The following is a 26,866-nucleotide window of genomic DNA, read 5'->3' as shown; positions in this document are numbered from 1 at the left end:
TCCCTTCCGTCAGCGCTTGCTCCCTTATATACCTGGGAGCCCATGAGGTCAATCCTCATTGGCTGAGCCTGTTACTTCCTGCTCAGCCAGCCAATAGAAGCCTGAGTCTCCGACGGCCTGGGCCTGCTCTTCCTGGTCAAATTATATAAGTAAGTAATTATGTAACTGATCACATATTTCCCATATAATTTTATAACGGAATATATTCCAATATAATTTTATAACTATTTATACTTTGAGGCGCCTGCAGGCCAGCGATAAGCCAATGCACAAAACAAAACAAAACCCAAACTACTAAGAAGACATTGGTCTTAAGACCAGTTTTCTGGATAGGAGGATTTGCAAACAAAATATGTTAGCAATCATTTCTATCACACACATCCAACACTGGTCAAATGATTTCCTGCTTTCCTGTTCCTCATGAATGCAAACCAGATTTTAAGAAAACAGAGACACGCTGCTATTTAGATACTTTGAAAACACCTGGTGGGGACCAGAAGCCTCTGTGTCAGTTAACCTGGCTTACAGCTGGATTAATCCTAAGAAAAAATATTATCTTCCATAGCTGCTGTTGAACTCCTGAGGAGATGGGTAGAAGTGAGGAATATTATAATTAAATTGCTTCCTGTGTTGTCATCTGGCTGTGCCTCCAAAAGGGACAGATGTACTGAGTCCCCAGTTCTGGCTGAGTGATGAGGCTGAAAGTTTCTTGGTCTGGGCTTAAGCCTTCAGTGGTCTGGAAATCAGTCCTGCCACGTATTGTAGCATCAGTGTAGTCTTGAAATATCCACCCTTATGCAGAGCCAGGATATAGGTCTGGATCTGGAAAAGCAAAAGGCAGATCAGCTCACCCTGTATACAACTATCACACAGAAGAAGTGGGTCTCTGAGGCCAGACTGTTTTGAATAGCCAAGCCTGGAGTGGATGAGTATTAAGACCAAGCTATGAGCACTAACTATAAAGAGCTGCCAGGTTTGAGACTCCTCTGCATTACACACTTGGAGGTGGTTGGGCTGGGAGAGGCTGGGGTCTCCACATTCAGCTGTTCTCAATATTAACTACTATTTCAGTGGTGTATTGATACTGCTACAAGAGGGACTCATAACCAGCTTCTCATGCTTTATGAAATGCTGGGATCCTACCAGACTGCTCAGACCTGGTTTCATTCTGCCATGGTAGAACTGATATATGGAGGCTCTTGAAAATCTTCACTTAGTTTATGATGTCAGGCTTAGCCCTTGTATCGCTTCCAAGAAGAAGTTCAAGCTCCTGCAGGTTGTGTAAACTCTGCATGTGACAGCAGATTAAATAGAAAGGTATCTTGACAAGATGGGAAAAAATGTTGAACTCCTGTTGACTTTGTCCAAGTGGGGCTTCACTTAGTCAAGAAAAATGCCAAGTGGAAATTCCAGAAGAAAGGGTATGAACTTCCTTTTTTGAGGCATCTTGAGTATGCAACAACTCTCTCATGCTTTTTTTGGCCCATCTAATTCTGAGGAAATTCTAGAGACACAGTGCTGTCAAATGAAGTAGAGCACATAGAGCCTACAAGAAATCCTAATTCAACAGGGTAGCACACTGCCCAGTGTAGGCAACATTTTACAGATGTGTGTACAGGTATGTGTCTTCCTACAGTCACAATTTATTAACTGTGGGGTCAGGGAGCAGCCATCTGCCTCAGGAGATGATAATGCTTAAATGCTGAGGTAGGTAGGAAAGATTGTCATATAGTCATGGTGACTGGGGAGGCTCTAAATCTAAAATCTCACGTTTGTCACCATCTCTTCTAATTTGTCTTTCAATGGAGGGTTTTAACAACGTGAGAAGTAATTAGAAGTAAATACGGAGCTTTTCTCCATCTGCTTATATTTTGAATCCACAGTTGGTCAAGCCTAGGACAGTGAATTTGCAATTGGTTTTAGTCTCTGCTATGTACAGTACAAGACATTTAGACCCCTGGGGAGGTTTACAGGTGGAGGCAGTGAAATTGCCATAGCACTGGTCCCCAGATCCCACTGTGCCCCTGCAGGGCACCAACAGCAGGACAAACCCCAAAGCTTCCAATGTTGTCTGGCAAGGAAGACAGGGCACCTCTGCTGTAGGAGCAGATGGGAAGCCCTGGGTTGGTGAAGATGTGCAGGCAAGGGCTGCTGGGGGGCATAGCAATCCTAGCCAGGCAGGGCAGGGCCCCAGCAGGAGATCTGCCATCCCATCTTTCTTTGCTGCTGAAGCACTCACTGTCATCACCATTTATAAATTCTCTGCAGTTATACCCAAACTAACTGTGACTGGTCAAAGAAGAATATTTTTCTTTCCTTAGTTGAATGTCCCATTAAATTAACCAAGCTGGAAAGACAGAATACTGGCCCATAGTTCTGTCAGAGAAAAGATAAGGGTTTATGCAAAGGCATACACTTAAGATCATCTTAAGAAAACACTTAGATTGCGTTTTCAGCTAGTGTTAACCTTCCAAAATTTAAAAAACTGATGATGTTTGAGAAATTTGGTGTTTTTCTGGCAGGGACACAGCTGAATGCTTTTATTCAGAAGGAAACAGAGTTTGTCAGAATATACTGCATGTTTATACGACAGTCAGGCCTGTTCAGATGACATCTGTTTTTTCAGACACCAGCAGAAATGCCATCATAAAAGCAGTATTTTGTTCCCAGAATCACTAGAAAATTAAAAGAAAAAAAAACCAAAACAACCAAAGCAAACCAAAAACCCAACTAAGCTAGTCACTGTCTCCACCTGGAGGCAAAAGGCTGTCTGAAATAACCAGTTTGTCCCATGAAGAAGAGACCATGTAGACAATATGTAATTCAAAATATTTGCCAAAAGCTCCTGAAAAGCCAGGTATTGTCAGCTTCAGGTGTAGTCTCAGGTTGTTTTTTTTTTTTTCCTTGCCTGAAACATAAATGTAAGAAAAGCTCTACTGTTGTTTAAATAACAAGTGTTATCTTCTAATTGCTCTGAAATATCTCTGGTTTTCAAAGACTGTAGTAGGAATATAGTATCTGTATTCCTCAAGAAGTTGTTTTCCTTGTTGATAACAAAATCTTCCTCTATTTCTTTCATCAACAGTTTATTTTTCCTCTCTTTTTTAGTCCATGGGGTCATGCAAGAGATGTTTATCACTTCATATCAGACCACAGTTAGCCTGAAGTGAGTTTCAACCTGGGCTGCCAGGAGCATCTGCCAAGTGACTGCATACTGATTCTGTGGACCAAAAGTCCCTACCAAAAAAACAGCATCACTAAGCTCACAGATTAATGTTAAATGCTCATTTGACACCAGATCATGTTTCTCTGTGTGGAAAAGGGTGACTGGGGTCCTGTTTGGTCTCTCAGAAGAGGTCCAATATGGGAAGAGAGATATGTCTGTTCAGTCACTCAGAACAGCAATTGCTGAAGGAAATCAGGTGAAATAAAATGTGCCTAAATTCTCAACCTGACAACCATGAAATACATCCTCCTGCAAGTCAAAGTGTGACCCAAGCCTCTCTAATACCGCTGGGCAGTCCAGATGGTGAGGCAGAGCCCTTCTATGAGCCATGAACATTTTGGGCACAGCCAGTAAATTCAGTAGAGAGTTAGATGAGTGCTTGGGTGAACTGGAGCTTTTCTGGAAACAGCACAGAAAAAGATTAATCTGATTCTCAGTCAGGAAGACATGCTGTCCCTAAGGAGATGTCACATGCTGCAGTGCTTTCTATGCCCTCTCAGAGGCCCCAGGTACCTCAGCAGCAGCAGCAGGGAAGACAGTATTCTCAAATGTAATATGAAACTTGCCTTGATTTGTTTTTTATCCCCATGCTATCTAGGAGGTGGTTTGTCTTTTTCATTTGCCTTGGTTGAACATTACAGGGAGGATGCTGAGACGGATGGAGACAGGGGTTACAATTTTTTCCGCTCAGGAGGAATTCTACTCTGCCAAAATGTCTGAAACTAGTGAATTTTAGCCAGCAGTTTCAGAGAGAAAAAAACAGAATGACAGAGCTTGTCATACTGGTTTTGAAATTCTAAGAGTCAGGGAGGGCTGGTCATATCTCTGGAGGAACAATTGTGCAAACAAGAGGCTTGGTCTCTTGGAGGTGCACTGATGTGCACTGGCTGGGTAGCCTGGAACTGCAGCAGGAAGGACTCCAGTGTGTCACAGCCTGGGATGTAGCTCTGTGCACAGCCCCAGTCTACGGTCAAAAAGTGAGCCTTGGTCATCCTCCACCTACCAGTCACTTAACCATACCTCAGATTCCCACTCTACGTGTGTTCATCTCATGCATCTCATCTCACAGCTTTCAGCCCTACTGAGAGGTTGGGATGGGGTTTCCAGGGCTGTCAACCGTGGTTGTGCAAGCTTCCATGGGTGTCATCTAGATGTCTTCACTGTCAGTTGGAGATGAAAATTAGAACAGAGGAGAGATGAAGCTGAGATAGTATCTCAAAAAATCCCTGCAACAGGATGTAACTTATCTGTTTACTCAGCAACATCTCAGAGGGTTAGCAGGCTGGACATGGACATGCTGACACAGAAGTTTCACCATGCTGTCATGAAGATAGTATCTGAGCCTACATTCAGCATTTCAGTGTGAGGAAAGACCAGGTTCATTTTGCTTTGTAGTTCCCAGGGAGTAATGTAATGAGTGTTATGCCAAAGGATGCCCAATGTGATGAGAATTTGGATGAGAGTTACACTTTGAAATGGTTCTATGATGGGTTCACTCCCACCTGCAAGAATTGCTCCAGGAGAAGGAAAAGTTCAGTGTGTAGTAAATGTCAGAGCACAGCTGCCTAAGGAGCTCTGTGCTACCTTTTGGACATCATGTTACATGTGTGTCCAGCCGTGGCTGCCACACACAGATACCCCCAACTGTGCTGCCCCAAGGTAGTGCCTACACCTAGCCTCTGTCCAGACCAGGAGCTGCTAGAGCTTCAAACTGTTGCAACTGGTCTATATCGGTGCAAGGTAGTAAAACTTATATTAGTGGCAAACACCCTTGTCACTTGTCATGTTTTGCAAATGAAGCAGGACAGTATTTGGATGGCAGTCCTCCAAGGGTGGACAGGTACATGCTGCAACTTGTGACGGCACTGGCTGACTAAGCAAAGCCCGCTTTAAAAGAACATAGCTGGAGTGTGCTACAAGCAGTGCTGTTTTTGACATGAGGCATTAAAGAGAAGTCCTCACTGCTTACTGCTGTTCCCATTTCAGGAGTGCCTTTGTGTAGGAGTGAGTGTCTAGTAAGTCTTTTGCATCAGGATGCTAGCTTGGATTTGCTGGATGGATTCCAGTTCAGACAGTTACCATCCATCTCTGCAAATTTTCCATGCTGTCTCAGTTGGCTACAGAATGATTTTTCATTTCATCTTCAAATCTGACTTTAATAGTTACTTCATACACTTGAACAATTCCTTTATTTCACACTCAGTGGTGGGTGGAAGGATGTTAAGTAGCATATACTTGGATCCACTTCAGTGGAAGCTATTACCATGACTACTAGGGTTGCAATGATGAGTAAATCCATGCAGAAGGGAGCAAACCAGCAAAACTGGAGAATATTTAATGTAAAACCTACTGTGGGGCTTAGAGTACCCTTCTCAATGTACCAGCAGCTCATGACAAAAATCTACAGTAACTCCAACAGCTCACAAAGTGTTTAGTTCTTGAAAAGGTTATTTGTGCTTATGTTAACTCTAGGAAATTATATCTCTCGTCACTGAAAACAAGCTCAGTCTCTGCAACAGTGGCCAAACTCCATCCTAGATGCCTGCAGTTTTACTGACACCCCAAGAGGATTAACTCCTTCTTGGCTACTCAAGTTCCCTCACTTCCCAACTAAACTTTCTTCTTCTATATTCCAGTTGTTGAAATTGTTTTGTCACCCTCTGTTCAAAACTGCATTTATCCTTTTCCTCCCACTTTTCACAACTCTCGGGATTATCAGCTCAGAAATGTGCAGTGTAGATTCTTGGGATCTGATGGCATCTTGCATGGCATATGTTATGCACTCAAATAAGCTGTTGTGATGAATAATGTACCATATGTTTACCTCCCAGGTTCTCCCAGCATTGTGGAGACTTATCAGTGCTCTAATTGTGTATCACTTAAACTAGGATTTTGTTAGGTAGGCTTTCCAAGTCTGGTGTTACCAACGGAAATAAAATCCTCATCTTACCCTCTCTTCTGTGCTCTGAACATCAAACCCCAAAAAAAGTTCTGGGAAAAGCCTCCTCTTTTGAAGACCTGATCTTTGGAAGGTACTGTGGGGATGCTGTGTGCCAGAGTCTGAGATGCTGCAGACCATGACCTCAAGCCTGGGATAAAGACAGTGATCCAGAATGTCCAGGCCAGGAAGAGTGGTACCACAATGTTATTGCTGTAGCTGCAGGCCATGCCCAGGGCTTGGGTACTCTTTGAAAAGTAAACTTCCCCAGCAGGGAACGAGGGAAAAGTCATGGCACTGCTTATGCCAAGCCAGACACACACTGGAGCAGTGGACTTCTCTTCTGCCTTCTGAAAGAGCTGTGTAACAGGCAGACCCAGGGTGCTTTCAGGGGCAAGGGGCTGCAAGTGGTGCCACAGTACACCAAGTTCATGCTCAGATTGTGCCTTTCATTTAACTGATGAGGTCTTAAAAATATTAAATTTTCTGACAAACCTCTATAATGTCCTTTTGTAGAGGAACACAATAATTAGTCCACATAAAGCACAGCTGTGCAACTGGTGCTCATGAACAGAAGCGTTGGCTCTAATGAACCATGTTATTTTTTCAGCCTTATTACTTTCTGCATGCATGTTACTGGCATGATGTGTTTAAGTGATTCAAATTTAAAGACTTTCAAGCTATTAGAGGGAACTGGAGTCTGACGACCATTGTGATATCTGACTTATAGTTAGCAATACATTCTGTATTCTTGGATCCCATTTGCACCCTGGGAAAACACCAGGAACAGATGGTTTACTATCCAAATTTTACAAGCAGTTCAAAGAGGACTAGGCACCCTGCACGCTGCAAACATTTATAGCATAATCAGCTCCTGCTAGCCACAGCCAACTGTGTCAATTAAGTTTGCAGTAAGTACGGGGAGAAAAGCCTAAGGCAACACAGTTTTATGAACACACTACATTGTCTTGCACAGTATTTAAGATTACAGCTAAAGAGCTGACACAGATGAGAGTTCCATGTCTAGAGCAGAGACTTTAACATTCATGTTAGGTTATTCTTCAGTACCAGTGGCTAGCAAAATAATTTTTTTGTTTTATTTTACCTTGCAGGTGTGAAAAGCTCTTAATTTTTTTTTTTTTTTTTGTGAGACGTACTCTATCTGGAGTGCATTTTTTAAATTGATGCTGATCCCTTAACACAGAGGCAAAAGTAATGGGAAGGTTTTACTTGCTTAGTGGTCTTTAGGCAATTGAAAAGGTATTCTTTGGTGGTCTTGCTTTTGTTCAACAAGAGTTAAACGTCATATATCTGCTTTTTCTTTCTTTGAGCAAGACAGTGTGAGAGAGATTCTGGTCATGATTCACAAAGCTCAAATTGATACAGAAAATTAAAACCCCATCTTCTAGAACTACATCTGAAGTTCAAATCAACATGAAGGTCTGTCTTTGTTTTATGATTTCTATGTATGTTTGATTTCTAGCTGTATTTTTTAAATTCATCAAAATCTGTATTTCAGCAGACATCAGCAATCAATAGAATATGCAGTCTAATAGTTTTCTTACTTGCTTATTTAAAATGAAAAGTCTGGTGAGTGCAGCACACTCTTTCTTGCGGGTGAAATATTTCCATAGCTTCCTCTTGATATCTGAAAAAATGAAAAGCTGTTACAATCAGCATAATGACTCATTTAATAGCTCAAACAGATCTGTTCAGAAAGCACTACAACTCATGAAGTATAAGGAATGAGTTCTGGTCCATTAGTCTGTAGGAACAGTGGCTTGGAGGAAAAGATTTCATGTCAAATAAATGCTATTAGCAAAGAGCATCCATGCTATAAATGAAGTTTTAAAATTGTAATTTGGAGACAAATAATGTAATGTGCTCTATGTTGCAAACAGGCTTTGTTACACAACCTTTACACTGCATTTTTAAACTAAGCCACAGGTATTAGTAGCTATAAAATGTCCTCTGGTTATCTATAGGGTTAGTGATTCAAGAGTAAAAAGAGTCTTTTTTCAGAGTCAGTACTGAAACAGAATGACACTCTGTTTTCCTTTTAGGACACAAAACCCAAGACTTGATCAGTTGGCTGCATTTACGTGTAATACATCTTAGTTTAATATGTATTGAATTTTAATATGACAGAGAACTTGACTTTGGAATCTGAAGAGAACTGAAGTGCATTTGCTGCTTGTACTGTGACAGCCAGCATTTCATTTCCTGGAAGAATCTGCAATCACTCTGTTCAAGGGCTGCTAAGAATGGAGACTAATTGTGGTGACAAGGCATCATCAAGTTTGGCACTTCCACAGCAAGTAAAGTTCTGCTCTTTCACCCAGAGACCTAAAGACTTTAAAATACCTTTTGGAAAAGCCCACAGCTCTGTCTCATATATTTGACTCCTCAGGAAGATCATTTTCAGTGAACAAAAAGGTTTGGGAAGGAAGGAAAACAAAGTTCACTCATGCCTTAACACAGCTAATGTTGTACAAAGAAATTCAAAGGGTGAGTATTAAATCATTGAGATGGAACAAGATAAAAAGCCTCTATCAAGAAATAATCAAATAATTTTATTTTTTTTACTGTATCATTTTGTCAAAATCCCCAGGATAGTCTCACTCTTAAATGTTCTGGGGCAAAAAAATTACTAGTTGTCAACAGAAAGAGAGCACATAATTTAGAATATTAACCTGCTTGCTCTTTTGTAGAATCAACCAACATTTCGCTCTCCTTTCTGGTACTCTGAATACCTTTGTTTAGTATTGCAGTTCTTGTAAAAGAATGCACTTTTAGCATGAGGTGCTATAGAACACCTTGGCAAAATCAGGCAGTGGCATGACAGACTGCTCTAAGTGAACATACTAATAGGTTCCCTTGCAGGATTCTTTCTTTATATTCCTGGATATGTTGCTTGCTGCTCCAAGTCTTTCTTTGGCTCCCAGCTCCTACTACAGTACCCTTCTTCAGCTCTTGTCTTGTGACTTCTGAGGAGTAATACCGTGAGCTGTAAAAACTCCTATGCTTTCACTTTTGATAGATGGATAAACGATCCCATCAGCAGCTGGGGTCTCCAAGGGCACCTTGGGGGTCAGTCTCAAGGGGTGATACAGCTGCACATCAGGCTGAGATACATCTGAGCACTAAAGACTCTTTGTCTTGCTTCAGTGTACAAATGCATGAGTGAGAAGATACTAAAACACAGTAACAATTTAGGTAAGTCCTGAATGCATACTGGTTTTTTAAGAACAGTATTTCAAGCTTCAGGCCCCAAAAAATAATATTATACTTTTAAAAAAGCTTTCCTACAGATTTGTCCCTGATCAGTAATTTTTTTTCTGTGAGTTAAACAAGAGAAATGCATACAAGTCTTTGCCAAAATACTTAGTTTACAATATCCTCATTCGTATGGCACAGGAGATCCTAGGAACACATCCTGTTTTCCTTCCAAAAAGCAACATCCTTCCAACATCCACACCAAGCACTATGGATGTAACTGAAGTAACAAGAAATTTCTTGCAGAATTCAGCTAGCAAATAATTGGGAAGGTCCTGGAAAAAGATGAAGAGCAGAGGAGCACAAGCAATACAAATGCTTGTGTCACATCAAGCCATTTCATCTGTTCAGTGTTGGTGTTTGACCTGTAAAAGCATTGGAAGCTTCTGCAAAAATGCATCAGAATAACTGATTTTGAAAAAACATAGCAGAGGGAAAAGAGGGAGTACGTTAATAAATTTGCCACCAAATGTAGTCAGAAAAAATAAGTAGGCAATCTAAATTCACCTATATCAACTTAAAATGACTCTGTATTGGTCCCCTCCAGGGTGTGTGAGCTCCATATGAAGGATTTCCTAACTTTTTTGTAGTGATCACCTCAAATCAAGTTTCAGGATGATATCCGGTAAAATCTACAACTAAAGGAAGAGTTACTAAAGCTGAAAACACACACAACAGTTATTAAAACCTCCGGCCACACTAAACTGACTGAAAAATAATGAAAAGGATATCATTATTATTCAGAACTAGCAGCTAATTGCTTAATGAAAATTAGATGGTTTACATACTATAGCAATTTCTGAGACCGTAGCCTATTTTATTTTGTTCAAATGGCCTTTGGAAGAAAAGTGGTCTGGTTTTGTTCTGTGCTGGCCCATTTACAGCAATATGCTATTTCAATAATAGCTCTAACAGATCAGCAGATGCAGTGAAGCAATGCAGGCTCTAAGGCTGTTGAAAACCCTTCAAATTGCCTGTCAATTCAGGGAGCAGATGTCATTCTGGCACTTACTGTTTCTTACAACAAGAATACAATTTGTGATTCAAGAACTAAGATATTCCCTATATGACAGTGGACAATTTTCTTAATGGTGAACAAAGAACATCTCAAAACTGATTTTTCTTTATATCAGACTTTGTCAGGCACAAGAAAAGAACAGAATACAAGAATTCTGTGCACCAGAAATGTGAATTAAAAACTCGAGAGTGTAAAATGCAGTGTTATACAGATGAGGGCAGGACTCTTCTACCAACATGTGTTCTTACTGTGAAGGAGGTAAGGAAGTCTTGCTTTACTCTGCCAGAAAAAACAGCAATCTCATGCTCTGCAAAGATTTTCCAGACTGCAAATCACTTTAGGAACTTGGTGAGTACTTTAACCAGCTCTGAAAACCAGCCCCTTGTATTTCTCAGGAACACCCACCTCTCCTGCAACCGGATGAGTCAGACAGCACCCAAGAGCCTCATTCCAGGAATCTGGCCCACTGAGAAACCCAGAAAAGAAGCACAGAGAACTGACATTTTCTTGACAAAAGGAAAAGCACAATGAGCAAACACTGTGGACAAAGTCCACCCTGAGCATTGAACAAAAGGCCCTAAAATTGCCATGGGCTCCACTTCAACTGTTTGCCTTAATGAACTATACAGGTTAGTAAAAGAGACATCTGACACTTTTCTATCACTAATATCACAGCTTCCCTCATTTAAACTGTGCATCACGCTTGTTTCAGACTTTAACTTCTGATATGCCAAGACAGGGCACCCATATTTATTAGTACCAACCAGTTGTTAAATCCCAGGACAAAAGCTGTAAAAACAGGAATGGTAACATCTGAACACGTGTTGGAACTTCCCAAACTAAACACAGTGAGCAATTATAGGGACAGCTGGAAGCTTCAGGTTCAATTTTCCTTCATCTGGGGGGACTGGAGGAGAGCAAACTGGAACAACGTCAGTGTCAAGATACACCAGCAAAAGCCAGGAGCCTTCTATACCAAACCAACCTAAGTGTGACCTGAGGCTGACCCAAGAGAAAGCTAAGCTGGTAATTTGAGGACAAATATGGGTAGTGACCACTGTCTTTCACTGGGGGACTGTCATTTCAACTGTCCTAGTTCTCTTTGGAGTCTCTGGTGGAAATTTATGTCCATGATCAGGGCTGCAAGCAGCACAGAGCCCTTGGGGATTTGTGTCATGACTGCCCATTGCTGGAGACAGTATCTAGCAGAGAGGGTGCCTCCCACAAAATATTCTTCAGGGGAGAAAAAACCAACAAGTATTCTGCCTCCTTCAGTAGTCCTTTTGAGCATGTCACTTTGTTGCTGTGTTCTCTGGACTGGGTGCCACTGATTTCCAACACCATTTCAACACTAGTCTTCCCTCTGTGAAGACAGCTACCTGGCTCAGCTAAAATGACACCAGATAAATAGAATAATCCTTGTGTGCAAGCTAAGAAAGCAAACATAACAGGTGGGAAACTGCTTTCTTACCCCATGGAAGCCAAGGGGATTTCTGAGTTTTTCACATCCTGCACCAAGGAAACAAGACCTTTCAGGGATTTTTGTGAGAAATAAGGTACTTCTGCCCACTGCAGAGAAGCTACTAATCCACTGGCTCAGACACTTGCCAAGAGCTGTGGAGCAGCCAAAATGAGTTATCACTCTCCTTAATTGAGAGCAGAGAGCTGAAATCCCTTTCCCACGTAATCACAGAGTATCAGATATTCCAGGAGAATTTGTGCCTGTTCTGTATTCATCAGTTCCCTTCCCTCCCCTCCAAATTTCTATCTGGGTATGAGCAATCCTTCCTGTCTAAATCACTACATTTTTTTGCAGAACATGTAGGTGTAAACAATTATCTTTTTCCAACATCAGTTTCAGCAGGACATGTCTCACTGGCCATGGAGGTGCTGTAGCTCTTCCTCTTACCATGGCTGTTGCTGAGCATTTGTGTGTTAGTTTTACATGTCTTGGTGTTTGGTGGGAAGTGATTTTCTGTGAAAAGCTTCTGGAAGCTTCCTCCATGGCTGGCAAAGCCAATCCTTGGCTGCTCTGAGAACAGACATGCTGCTAAGCCAATTAGAGAAGTTGGTAATGCCTCTGTAAGGACATATTTAAGAAGGAAATAAAAACTGTGTGCAGTTCTTCTGAGGGTGGGGAGGCGCAGCGGCTGGGGCCATCCTGGCACTGCAAGTGTCCATGTGGCCGGTGTGACCATGTGGTGTGTCAGCAAGCCTTGCCTGTCCGGCCACCCTGAGCCAGATGCACTGCAGGCAGAAGGGCAGGGGTGGCAGCTGCAGCTTCTCTCTTTTCTGTGGCAGTGCTCTGACTGGTGGGGCCACATGGCCTGTGGCGGGAACATGGTGAGTGACTCCTCAGCATGGACCCAGATGTGATCAACATTTCAGCACTGTGAAACCCTATAAGGACTTTTCAATTGATAGAACTTGAGACTAGTACCTATGGACAACAATTTTCTTCCAAGTCAGAGAACAGGAAGAGGTGAAGACACATGAGGAGAACCAGCATGATGGCACTGAGGTCTGTAAAGAAGGAGGGAGAAGAAGTGCTCCAAGTGCCAAAGCTGAAATTTTCTTCTGCAAATGGTGGTAAAAGACTATATAGTTAAGTAAGCTGTCCCCCCCGCAGCTCACTGGGTCCACAAGACACATGCAGAGGTCCACTTGCACAACAGAGCGAGTGGATGCCAAAAGGAGCTATGCCTGCACTCACGTGGATGAGTGACTCACAGGCAACAATTTTGGGAAGCCTGTTTTGCCCATGAGAAGGACTCATGTTTGCAGAAGACTGGGTGAGGCTGAGAGAGAACCAAGTTGGAGACGTTCACAGAGAACTGTCTCCCATAGGGGGACCTCACAGTACAATAGAAGAAAGATGTCTTTTCCCTGAATGAACAGAAGAAAATTCAAAGCGATGAACTGACTAAAAACCCTGTGTTTTGTCTCCCTGAGCTGTCAGTGGGAATGAGGGATAGGCTGGGAAGAAAAAGTGTTCTAAAAGTTTATTTTAGTTCTCATTACCCTCTTAAATCTGTTAATAATGAATTTTTCTTTATACCTTTTAAATATGAGCCTGTTTTGCCCTTAGTGTTTTTTTCCTGATCCTTATCTCAGCCCATGAGCCCTTTGGGTTTTTTCCCCTCCTCTGCTCAACTATAGCAGAGGAGAATAAATGAATAGTTTTTGTAGATGCCTGGTCTTTCAACCAGTGTCAAACCATGACAAGTTGTAACATGATACTGAAGGGATTTTCAGAGTGGTCACTAGTGGTCAACTCAGAGCAAAACTCACTGTGAAATCCTGGTCTGAACATACATAGCCCTGTATATGTTCAGTGTATATTTCTTTTCACCACAGCAAATGACAATAAAAGCAAAATGAACTCCACCTCCATCACTTGGAGGTTGCTTTGAGTAAGCCAGAGCTTTGCAGAGACTTACTCTTTCTTGTTTGTTCTCTCCTTCTCTCACCTCTCTGTTCCTGAAAACAAAAACTGTGAGGCGTCTTTGTGAGTTGGCAGGCTGCCTAGCTGCCCTTGTCAAAACGGCTTGGGAAATTTGACCAGAGTACTAAATGTTTACACAAGGATTGCTTATGCTTAATGAGCTGCTTGATACTCAAGGCATATAATTTCTGTGCACTGAGGGCTTAAATGAAGGACTACATTCTGAATTTTGATAACAGTAAATCACCAACAGAACCCACATGCAACACTTGAACACATACAAATTTGGAACACTGACATTCGTGATAAATAAAACCCATGTGATTTTAAAGATAAATGAGCAAAAGGGAGGTGAACGGCACTGAGGAGCATCCTTGTGCCATGGGCTGATTTACTGTAAGATCTTGCTTGCTCTGGAAGTACAGTGATTCCTGGTCTCAGCTTAGCTTTTAATGAAATACAGTAAACCTTGCTCACTTGGTCCTGCACTGAGGCTGACTGGCCCAGCACATTACAAATATTTTTTAATCAAGCTTGCAGCAAGTCATTGGATTCCCCCCAGGTTTTGCCCACAAGAGCAGTATATTGTAACTCATGAAGCAGTCTTTCAGTCCCAAATGACACGACATTCATAAAACTCTGACAAGTCATTGAGGGTGAAAACAGATACCCCTGATGCCTCTCCCTTCATCACCTTTTCTTTCCTTCTGCTTCCTAGGTTCTCAGTCCAACCTGATCTGATATCTTTAGAGTTGGGATCTATTCCTGGGACCTTTGGTCCAGGCACAAAGAGCAAACCAGCATGGCACAGGGAACCCTGGACTTAGTTTTTCCCTTCTTTGCTTTAACACATCCCTCAGACAGTGCAAAAAACTCACTTGCCATCCTGGCAGCTACCTCTGATACAGAACTCAGCTCCAGAACAGGCTGCTCCTGGCCCTCACCTCTGCTGGGCAGGTCTCCATTGGGTGAGGAGGAAACCATAGAGTGGGGCTTGGCCTCTGCCCTGCTGCCCAGACCAGGACATGAGGCACTACAGGAGCATTAAGCCCCACATCACCATTACCCTGGCATGGCTGGGTCTCACAGAGATGCAGGACAGCAGAGTTGCTGAAGGCCTCCAGGCCAGATACCACATACCATAAGCCTGGCAAGTGGGGAATAGCTTCTCATTAATAAACATGCCTATGATCAGCTACTTAGGACAGCTTGTTGCAAACTGCACAGACCATCCAGATTTTTGAGCTACAGTATAGTTTGTCAAGATAACATATAAAGCTGGTCTGCCTTTCTGCACGGGGGGGGGGGATGGGGGGGGAGTGCACTATGAATGGTTCCTGCTACAATGCCAATAATTATTCCAAGGAAAAGAAACATGCTCAAGGGAGTCTGCAAACCATTTTAACCAGGAATCAAATAGAGTGTTTTTTTCTTAATGGAGTGTTATACTACATTAACGAAAGTGATGTGACATCATGAATGTGCAAGTGATGTAAGTGAAAATCCTAATGTAACAGTAGTTTCAGAATAGGGGCGGGGAGGGGAGAGAGGAAAAGGGGAAGGAGCAGCAGACATTTTTGAGTCTTGGAAATTTTAAAAAGAACATATTTGTAGCTATTAATTTGTAACCTTTTCATCTCATTTCTTCTGGAATATATGTATTTATACAACCAGGTGACACAGAAAAACACAAAATAGCCCTAAGGATATCTACATACAGCTTTCACCAGAAAATTGCCTGGGAGCTGGGGCATTAAATTTGCAACCTGCCAAAGTGGTCCACACCACTTATGACTGGCAGCTGGATAAGTTGCTCTCAAGGTAGAATCTGCTCCTTCCCACCACCTTTCTAGGGTCAGGGCAAGGAGGATGAGGCTCATCAGCTGCCACAGTAGCAGCAAGACCCTGGAAACCCAGTGCTATATCCCACACTTGCACATTGTAGGTGTGTGCATCAGGAGCCAGAAGTGAACATGTGAACCTTTAGTACTTAAGAGACTGCAGAGCCACAGCAGCTACAGCAGCCAGTGCTCTGCACAGGAAGCAGGCTGCAAACAGTGGTTCCAAGGCCACACTACTGCTGCCAGGCAGAAGTCTGCCTGACTCCTTGTGTTTCAGACCACCCACCAGCTCAGGCAGTGGAGGAAAAGCCAATCACCATGGCAGGTTTTCCTCTTATGGTAGAGTTAGGCAGCCAGGGCTTCCTTTGCACACAGCAGACACAGCACATGTCCAGGACTCAATTGTTAGGTATCTGCTCTAAGGAGACAAATCACACCTCAATCCCATCTTTCTTCCCCAGCCAGAGGAACAGCTTTGACTATTTCAGATGAAGAGAGTTACTCAAATTGACCCCACCCTGGAAAGCATTCACCTCTCAGCTTCAAAACTCAGGCACACAAAACATGCCAGTAAACTAATGGGCAAGCCTGAGTTACCAGGCCTGGGATGACATTGCCCATATAAAGGAGTCTGGATTTGAATTCACCTTGGGTAGAAAGTTAAATAATGAAGTGTATGGCTCTGCAACATTACTGGTTGCCTGGGATGGTGTTTGCAGGGATCTCCAGCCCTGTTGTCCTCTGTCATCAAGTGAATGAAGCTCCTAAAGCATTGGTTTACCAAAATTTCAGATCAGCCCAATCACACAGTCCAAAGCTCACACTTATAACATCAGCAAATGTGTGCCTCCTCATTCCCTCTCCCAAAGGCAGTTGTGTTTAAAGAGAGGAATGGTACTGAAGACATGTGATAAAAATTTAAAATCTTAAAATCTTATTCTTGTCCTGACATGAATATGCTAAGATGCTTCAATTTCTTGTCTTAGCAGTCAGCAGGGTTTTTTGGAGGTTTTAATGGACAAGATAAACTTTTCTACAAGGAAATAACAAACACATTAAAAAAATCAATAAATATACCACAAAAAACTCTACCAAAATTCCACTAAAAATCAGAATTTTAATCTTGGAATACCAACCCTTTTTACAAAGAAGATTTTATAGGCTGAGTGTATGCATTCACAAAAGCGACAAACCAAGGCATATTGTCCATAGCCATGTTTGTAAAAGAAAAGCTCTGGAAAGCTATGTGACTTGATCTCATGTAAATGTTGTCAAGGTATAGGAAGTACGAGTTTTAAACATTTAAATTACTTTTGCATGTAATGGACTGTCAGTTTATACCACTATGAATATGAGCTAAATTAATTTCAAATCACTGCAACGAATACTCTAGTAAGAGCATGAAGTTTAAAGAGTATTTTAAAGTGCTCATTAGAAACCCAACATTTCAATTAAGAAATGTTAAAGATATTACATTCCTTACACATTCATTACATATCAAGTCCAAAGGTACAATATGTACACAATCTACCATCTTGTCTTTATAAATAGGAAGTAATTTATCTGTGTATCTCAAACATGACTAGTAACCAAAGTGAAGCTGCAAGACTGTTTCGATTTGGTCAGAAAAACAACAAAACATTCCCCCCCAGAACAGTTATCCGACACATACTGCTATCAGAATTCTATATCTGAAGCACTGCCACTTTGGCCAATCTCCTTGTCTAATTCTCTTTACACCTACTCATGAAGCTTCTGGCAGTACTTCACCAGTAAAAAATTACAGCATCTCTCTTGTAACAGAATTGCTTGGATCTCTAGAACTGGCAAGGCTCTGTTAATGACAAAATGCAACAGAAGAAATATGCCCTGCAATATACCACAGTTTGCAAAGAGAAAAGAGCTCTTAACTAAATAGCCCATCGTATAACAAAAATTTTGACAGTTTTTAGTTAGTTTTTGAATGAACTGTAGTGCTTATTAAAAAATAAGATGAAACTGATTAAGAGGCATTTGTGACACATTTAAAACCTTACATCAAGCTTTCTTATACAGCCCTAACCTGTCCCTTTTAATCCAAAGATGCAGTACATTTGCTGGTCAAGTCTTGTCCTGACAGCAACTAATCAAACATCTCCATTCACAAGTTTTCTGTGATTTTCACTTAACAGTTTTGCAGCATGTGGTATTACTCTGTGCACAGGTTAAGCCTGTTTCACAAAGGACTAATAAGAGGTACTGTGAAATGTTAGCACTGTGCATCATTTTAATCCCCATAGCGCACATGCTTTTCAATAATCCCCTTCAAAGTACAACATGACAAATTTTCAAAGGTACAAACAACCATAAAACACAAATCCCAAGTTCACTGAAGCTCAATAAAAATATTTATGTTCCTGTCATTGATTTCATGTCTCAGCTGCCATGAATGGCAACATTTTGTCTTTTCAGACTTTGCAACTGAACTTTGTCATTTTCAGACAAAGAGTATACCCACTCACATACAGTAACATGATTACAGTAAAATCAAAACTCACAAAATAAAATAATAGTGAACATTCCATAAGCAGATTCTTAACTTTAGGTAAACATTTCTGCTAGGCTAAAGGCAAAAATATGCTATACAAAATCATGTTAACATCTGCAGTAATAAGCTTTGTTTAGCTTAGCTTAGCTTCAGCGTAGTGTGTGGCCAGCCTGATCTATGCAATTTCTTAAAAGAACAGGTAGATAGAAGATTGTAAAGCTCTAGCTCTTCTCTACTTGTACCCATTAGCAGATTCTTCCCTTGCAAAACATTCGTGTGAAAAAAATCTACTGTGGCACTCAGTTGAGTTACAAAACACACATTTATGGGCAGCAGGAGATGTCAAGGTGATAACCGACTCATTGGACTGCTTTCTTCTCCTCCTGCAGCAAGCTTGAGCGTTGTGAGCTTCCGAGGGGGATGGTGAGGACTCTTACGAAGGTTGTCGTCCATCTGCAGAGAAACAATGAGAGCCGGATCTGGCAACAGCAGAATATAGATTACATGATTAGTCTTATTTGTCAGGGCTGCCATCATTAATACTGGGTTGGTTCGTGCAGGTTTACTGTCAGGACCCGCAACAACTGGTGCTTTGGCTTCTTTCCAGTCCCAAATATATGTTTGTGTTAGAGCTGCTAATCATTCCCTTGCATATGATGCATCAAACCCGGCACCTGGATGCGCTTCTGCTCAAGTTATCTGGTCAAGATTACTGAAGAAAGCAGCACCAATTCTAAGAGGTCAAATACTGTACAATAACCAAATGCTGTGAGAAGGCAGATCAAGAGTCAAACTGCTAACAACAATGGATGCTTCTGTATATTCAGCAGCATGCAAGAATAAATCTTTTTAAATCAGAAATGTTCCAAAGATGCTGAATGAATTTGTATTAGTCACAAAGTATGTAATAAAGCACTTGTGATTAAAACGTTTTCAAAGACAGGTTAAAATTAATCGCTGAATATAAACAATTTACATTTTCATAGGAAATCACTCTAATGCCCTATGTGTAATGTGGTCTGAAAAGGTTTAGTTGGTAGAGAATAAAAGCACAGGGGAGATCTGCAGAGGCGGTCTAGTCTATTCCATTTCTTCAAGTCAGGATCAGATTTTCCTCAGTCATACGTGACAAATGTCTCTGTAACCCATTATTTAAAACTTCCACAGCCACAGCTCAATGCCAGAAAGAACATCAATAGCTAATGCTACAAAAGCTGATCATAGTTAATGATCTATTTCACACACTGATCTCTTTCAGGAAGAAATGCCTTCTACCCTTTCAGTTAGAGTGTTGTATCTGCATGAAAAGGCTAATTCTTCACAAGTATTTTTCAGTTAAGTTGTATAGCTTTTGATAGGTGCTGAGTGACAGCCTTAGAAACAGAGAACGTAAGAAAAAACAGTAGAACAAGCAGGAGAAGAGTGACTGCTGGGTAGTTACTACATCATGCAGCTGGGAGCAAGGAAAGCTGGTGATCAGTCTTAATCTGCAGGACCATTTCTGAGTTTTGACCAATACATTTTCCTCCTCCTTAGCTGAATGTACACTTGCAGAAAGATACCACTCCTCTGTTGGTGTGCACACCTGCAAGACAACGTTCTTTTGGTTGTATTAAAAACACTTTTTTAGTGCAAGGCTTCATTAATTCTTCCTTCCAAATGATGTAATATTCTTCCTACCTCTCTACACACTCACTAGAAAAGAAGTAATTAAAATAAAGTCCACTGTACAGTTGCACTTGCCATGCAAGGATATCTGTGAACAAGTAACCACAACAAAGCACTAAAATTAAAGATACTGAAGCAAAAGTAACCTTTTCAATCAAGTTGGATTCCTTATTTACAAGCTGTGTGAGTTTCTGCAGATTAGCATCTGCTGTATCCTGTCCAGCTGGAGAATGGCCTGGAGAGTGAAGGCAGAAAGATGAAGAGTGAAAAAGTATTTACAGAAGCTTTTAAGTTCTTAAAAAATAAAGTCACATTGAAGAGAATTCATGCAATATTTTAACGCAAAGAAGAATTTAAGTGAAAAAGCCATTCCATGTGAGAAAATAAGGAGTACTAAGCGTGAGTCAGAAGATTTTGCCAATGCTTGACAGAATCTAAAACTGAGTATTAACACTTGCTTTTAATTTTGAATCCTTTCTGCCCAACTTTACAAGTTTCTTCATTTCCCCAGAGAAAGTCTAGCATAAACTACATGAAATCTAATCTGCCTTGGTTCACAAATGGAATCCTGGGGTACTAATCCCAACATGGGTACAGATGACAAAAAGGAGAAAAGAAACACAACTTACCTGAGACAGTTAACCTGAAGTAGCAAGTTAAAATATCATCACAAAATCGGCACAGGTTAGGAAGCTGTTTCAAATGCTCTTGCAAATGTACCCTCGGGAAGCACACTTTATAAATTGGTGCAAGGAAACCAAACACAAAGGCATCCAAGGTGGTAGGCCTAAAAAGAGTGACACAGGAAAACACTGTGACTCAAGATAAGAATTTTACTCAAGATAAGAATTTTACGACTTTTACAACCTAGTTTTCCATGTATGTCAAATAGCACTCAGGACAGAATACAATCATCCCTTTCCATTTGTCATTCCACCTTTGCCTATCAACCTGGTAAATGCTTTGTACTAAACTATCTACTCCTTTCAGCATCTCTTAACTAGAGACATGCTGACAAGCTGAAACAGTAATGTCAGCATCACAACACAGTCATGCTTTTCCATCCACTGATAAGCAAGGCCCTCTAAAACACCTTTCTAGCACCACAAAAATTGTGCTGGGCACCAGGGGACCAGGATCCTCCCTCATGGAGTGGTCCAACTTCAGCTGCTAAAGAAGAGGTCATGCTTTTCAGGACCTGTTGGCTCCATGTTGCTGGCCCTATCTGCTTATTGCTCTGCATACATACCTGTATGCATATGCAACTCTGCCATATTCCTGTATGCATGCATACAGGAATAGTGTTCCTGGACCTATGTCCTCCTCCCATGAGGGCAGTAGTAGCACCTCAGCCTAAAGCAATTTTTCTTACATACAAAGCCAGGAGGTGACATTCAGTGGCTAGAAAAGTGTTCTCCAGTGCACCTCACATTTTCTTAGCAACTGTGGGAAGCATTTTCCTCTCTGTGGAACAAAGCAGGATAAGAGAGACACCACATTGACTCAGGCTGATGATCTCATTTGTACCCTGTTTGCTCATTCAGATTTATCTGAAAGGCAGAGTGTGAAACATAAAACTACTGGAAAGCACTTTTAACATTCTGGCAGGTTAAAAAGAAAAGAGAAAGTTCAAGTGTTCATAGAGTGGTGAGGTACCTTTTTCATTAGTCATTTACCAAAATATTTTTTTTTTAAAATCACACTCACGTATCTCCAAAGAAAAACTGAGATGTTCCCAATCTCTTCGACAGGAGATTCAGGCACTCCTTGGCATCCCTATATATCTGATGAGACACAAGAGACCTAGATGTAGCCAGGCTGCTATGCACCATTCATCGTTTGACAGTGTGCTAAACTGTTTAAGTTCTTGTCTTTGACAGAACCAACTTACGAATTCCTTACTGCACAACCCATACCTGTGCTTCCACTTCAGTGAGACTGTAGAGTGGAGGGCCTCCCTTGGTCAACAAGATCCTGTTCAGCGCTTCCCTGGACATCTTTCCAGGCAGATACAAATTCAGTGGGAAGGCAATCCTTGAGGCAAACCATGGCTTTGTCACACTGCAGTAATTTTCAGCCTCAATCCAGAAAGTGTGCAGCTGTATCAACATGAGGAAAAATGTAACTGACATTTGAATGACATGAGTAGACATCTCATGACACTTGATATGAAAGACCTCTCTCAGAAAAGCAGAACTAGGAATTGCTGTAATTTAAGGCTATCAAGCTCTGTAGAGGAATATACTAATCCTCTGAGTATAGAAGTACATGAGTAAGGAAATAGTTACCTTCCAAATAAAGAAAAACACCAAAGATATTAAAGAGATCTATATCATCTGCATAAAATCACATACACACTATGTATGTACAGATATGTACACACACATAGAGTATATTGAAAATATATTGCAAAAGAGTTGCAGACATACAGCAACAGGTTTGAACTTCCTGGAATTTTGTTTTGGAATTTTATGTAAATTTTAAAATACAAGATATTATGAAATTATGAATTTGAAACCAAGGTCAGCTGAAAAGGCTAGCTCATTATACCAGTTGGTGAGAGTATTTTTCGCTGTACAAACTAAGCCAAAGTCATTCAAGAGACTCAGTATCTGTAGGTCTTCTAGCTCTAATGTAATTACACTGAAATAGTGAGGGCAAATGGCCATGTCTTTAGACATTGTATTTAGAACTGAAAAATTAAACTAGTTATGGGCATTTTAATTTATTAAAAGTTTTAACTCAACAGTTCAAAAGGCTTTAAGTTGCGTGTCTCACATCAGACACATCTTAATCAAAAGTTTTTCAGAAAAACAAATGAACCAAAAATGGCCACAATAAAGTGTTTTCAGGGTAGTGTTTCCCAAAGAACAACAGAAAAAAAAACCCTAAGTAAGTGTCCTTTTAAAATGTCTTTCATAAATCTACTGTTATAACTTGACACTCCACAAACACACACTTATTTCCTTTCCGAAAGTTGCTATGTAGTAATTCCAGAAAACAGACTAACAAAACAACTATGTTCCAGCCAGTGCTGTGGCTGAAAGACTTTAATGTCTCTCACACTGGGCACCTCTCACAGTATTCAATTCCAAGAATACAGACCATTACAAAGTATTTATTAATATTTACCAGAGCAGGAAGCAATTTCTCTTCAAGTAGTGCAATATACGCCAGTGTATCAGCTCCTTGTTTTGCAGACAAATCATAATCAGCATTGTATTTCTATGAATTAAAAAAAACCAACAGACTTAGGATGAACTTTCAAAAAACATTATCAATGGAAAGTTACTTCTAACTTAACACCTATCAAGGCAGTAAATATATAAACAAATTTTGGAACAGAAAGCATGCACTCACTAGAATTTTCCTTCTTCAAGCCAACTCTGCCAAACCTTGCTGCATCTTGCTTTTCCACCATCTCCCATTCCTACAGCTTTGGGCCCACCTATTTCCAAAATAATTCTTGTCTCTCCTTTCTGTTGTCCAAGCAAATGTCCAGCAATACAGAGGAAATTTTTCAATACTCAGGGATATAGGAAACCTCTGGTAAATCTCCATTGTTATTTTTCAAAGAGTATCTGACACTTCAGAAGGTGTAAGCATTAAAAAAAGCATGCATTCCCATATTTTGCTTTTAATGAACATTCTAGAAGTTAAGAAATTGGATGGTAACAATGTAAGGGAGCAAATATACAGCAAAATTAATGCAGTTACTGACTGAACTTTTAATTCTAACAGTGGATTCTCCTACAATACATTATAAGGATTGAAAAACTGGGGGGGGGGGGGGGAGTGAGTAGATTTGCTTCATTAATTTATAAACAAAGGGCCAGTGTTGACACTTGAACATCTGAAAAGCAAGCATACAATTGTTATACTTTAACACAAACAAGGGTTTTTCCCTTCAACATTATGAAGCCTTTAAGTATTCATATGAATACCAAATTCAATTCAAATGAATCTGAAACTTCAGAATTTCAAAACAACTGTCTAAAATTCCATCTCAACTGCAGTTTTCCATTCCATTTTTCTCCCCACAAAGATTTGAAGTTTCACTAACATGGCATTCATCAGATCATATGACCAGACAGGAACTGCATTTCTAATGCAGAAGCAGAATAGTGGGCTAGAGGACCATCTTAGGATTAAAAAGATGATGCCATGGTTTATTAGGTATCTTTATACTTTGTGAAAAGAAGAAATTGTACAGCTTTATTCATTGTGTACAAAACATTAAGAGTCCTACAAAAGGCAAGCAAGAGGCCATAACCTGGTGTGTACCAAGAAACTCCTGCAGACCTTTCTATGTTACAAGCTATAGAAAAAATACACAGATTAAAAACAATGCTGTATGTATTATCTTTCAAAAAAAGAGCACTAGGAAATTACCCATTTAAACTGTTAACCTAAACTATGATATACTACATCTGCAAAGTTATAATGACATTGAAAGTGTTATAATTACAAGCAGGGTGATCAGTAAGAAACTGCTCAATTAGGGATAGTTTGTTGTCCTTTTCAATTGATTTTTTTATTCTTATTTTTAAATCTTTCACACAACTAATGATCAAATTTTAAACAGCAATTTCTTGTCTACCATTTTGCAATTCTCATGCCTGTATGAGAAAAAGAAAAGCATTAGGTCTGAACTAAACTCCAGGTTTTTGGAAGCCTCTATGAGTGTACAGAGGAGACATGCAAGAGTCACTGCAAGTCAAGGAAAACAAATCTTTTTGAAAGAGACCTACCTGCTTTCTTAAGAAGTTTAGTATTTTTGCTGGCTGAGAAATAACAATGTCTTCTGATGACAGAACTGGCAGATCTCCTAGAAGGCATAAATAATACAGTCAATTTGTATGGGTGACTTCTAACTAGAAAGCAATCAGTCACGGTATGTATTTTCCTTTTCTCAATAGCATGCTATCATCTTCCTAACATGTAAACATGAACTTAAAATTTTACAGCAGGAGAGTTCCACCAAGGTTACAAATACTTTACTAATAAAAAATATGTAAAAGGACAACATCAAATCAGACTGAAACCAATGTTTTTTGCTAGGCATCCAAAACTTTGAAAACCAGGCTACCTGTCTGGATTTCAGATGTTCATCCTAAGACAAAAATTCCTGCTCAGCACAACTGCCCTCTCAGTTCATCCACCTCTGAGCCTCTCTTCAATTTTTCCTTTGTCCTTCCTCTCCAAATCCATTGTAACCATCTTTTTCTTCTCTAGCCTTGCTACAAAAAATGCCCAAGCTACCACTGCATAACCACGAATTACTAAAAGAACCAAGTACTTTCCCTTCTGCCAGAAGTTGACTGGACAGCCTTTAGTCAAAAGATTGCAGGATCAAAGCCTATAGAGTGCAAAGTCTCTGTAACAGGGGCTATCTTACAGTGCATTCACAACAGGGCTGTCAGAATGAGCCCAACAGGACAGTGCTAAATGCTATTAAATTATCAATTATCACCAACAATTACTACTTAAACTGCTTTCTTAACTGATTTTATGTATTTTTCTTATGAGGATAGCCCCCAAATTTCTACAAGTCCACCCAGCTACTTTTTGTTATTTTCCCTTAACAGGAAACAACACATTGAAAAGCAAGAACCAAAAGCTCAACTTCTGCATGAATACAGTACTGCCTGAACTGACAACGTGGTTAAGTATAAGCGCCAGAGGACTTTAACTCTGCAGTGATTTCACTTCTCTTAAATATACCAAGACAATAACTGCTGAGCAAACAAATAAGCAATGAATAGAAACATCCAAAACAAAGAAGTCCTCTCTCACAGCTTACCTTCACCTTTTCTCAGTCAAACCCTCTAATTCAACACAATACCAAACATCCCAGCTAATGTAAGCTGTACTTGCTGAGGCTCACATTGCACTTCCACCTCTACCAACTAATTAAGCTACGGGTAATTAAAGAGCTCTTCCATACACGTCTAGTTACAACCTTCATAAATATGCAAAGTGCAAAAAGCTTACAAATTTGCTTTCACTACACTACCAACTCAGACTGCCTGAATTAACCAGTTATGTACTTGGCATTACTGCTTTGTTAACTGTCTGTTGCCGCACCCATACACATTTTAATAAACTGTCCTCTGGAGCACTTTATTTACGGCTTCCATTATTTCATTCCCTCAAATTCATCACATTTGATCTTGTGAAGTCAGTTAACTGGGGCAGACTGCACTCATGAACAACCCAATGCAAACACAGAAACTGGAACATACATTTATAACATAGCTGTGATTAGACTAATAAAGGCTGCAAAGACGGTACCTTTCAGAGCTCTCCAGGACTTATTTATAGTAGTCACTGTCAGGGGAGCACCAGAAAATTTGGCGTAAGCCTGCAACAAAGATTGGAGGGCAGGGAAGAAAACCTGTCACAATGTGTAAGAAAAGCGTAAAACAGAGCTTCAGAAGCTGTGTCAAACACCTTCGTGCCCTGGGGACCAAGCACCAGCAGGTGCGCGACGGGTTTCGGTTGGGCTTCATTGCCCTAAGGAGGCTCCAGGGAATGCTGGGCAGAGGCCCGCAGCCCCCGGGAAGGGCGGCAGCGCTGCTCGCGTCTCCCGCGGGGAACCAGCCAGGCGCGCACCGCGGGCCCAACATCCCGCCTCCCACCCCCGGCCTCTCCCGAGGCAAGAAGGAGCCCCGCGGACGTCCGTCCGTGCGAGCGGCAGGCAAGCCCCGGGGCGCCGGCGCTCCCTCCCTCCCTCCCGCGGCGGACGGCGGCCGCCGCCCGTTACCATGACGGTGAGAGACTCCGGGTGCACGGACGGCAGCCCCCAGTCTCCTCCCCAGCAGCTCAGCTCCATGGGAGCCGCCATCTTGTGCGGCAGCGCGGCGCTGCTGCCCCCGCCTGGCGGCGCCCGAGCGCTCGCGGCCGCGCGCGGGCCCGGCGGGGAGG

The 26,866-nt window shown here is 41.2% G+C and overlaps 1 protein-coding gene and 1 long non-coding RNA gene across 13 annotated transcripts; one reads left to right on the top strand and one right to left on the bottom strand.

Annotated features, from left to right (window-relative positions):
* LOC135291494 (uncharacterized) lies at positions 1-26,198 on the top strand. 9 transcript variants are annotated; one of them, XR_010354283.1, is made up of 7 exons: positions 1-149; positions 7,500-7,604; positions 8,228-8,672; positions 9,205-9,380; positions 10,584-10,716; positions 10,854-11,087; positions 25,528-26,198. It is a non-coding gene; the product is annotated as an uncharacterized LOC135291494 (long non-coding RNA). The 9 variants fall into 9 exon arrangements; XR_010354284.1 differs by lacking the exon at positions 25,528-26,198 and adding an exon at positions 18,661-19,132 and having other exon boundaries at positions 10,574-10,716; XR_010354281.1 differs by lacking the exon at positions 25,528-26,198 and adding an exon at positions 18,661-19,132 and having other exon boundaries at positions 2-149.
* MTX3 (metaxin 3) lies at positions 16,842-26,859 on the bottom strand. Of its 4 annotated transcripts, none has more exons than XM_064405748.1 (9): positions 26,706-26,859; positions 26,234-26,303; positions 24,691-24,767; positions 23,072-23,164; positions 21,856-22,038; positions 21,647-21,723; positions 20,569-20,726; positions 20,086-20,174; positions 16,842-18,750 (listed from the first exon to the last, which is right to left on the bottom strand). In XM_064405748.1, exons 1-9 carry the CDS (start codon positions 26,784-26,786, stop codon positions 18,631-18,633), a joined length of 948 nt encoding a protein of 315 aa, XP_064261818.1. In that variant the 5' UTR covers positions 26,787-26,859; the 3' UTR covers positions 16,842-18,630. The 4 variants fall into 4 exon arrangements, with proteins under 4 accessions (XP_064261818.1, XP_064261819.1, XP_064261820.1 ...); XM_064405749.1 differs by having other exon boundaries at positions 16,842-18,724; XM_064405750.1 differs by lacking the exon at positions 20,086-20,174.
* Between the last annotated feature and the right edge of the window lie 7 nt (positions 26,860-26,866).

Source organism: Passer domesticus, chromosome Z, assembly GCF_036417665.1.
Source record: "Passer domesticus isolate bPasDom1 chromosome Z, bPasDom1.hap1, whole genome shotgun sequence".
Classification (NCBI taxonomy): Eukaryota; Metazoa; Chordata; class Aves; order Passeriformes; family Passeridae; genus Passer; species Passer domesticus.
Note: the sequence above shows the minus strand (reverse complement) of the source record. Positions and strands in the feature narration are given on the sequence as shown.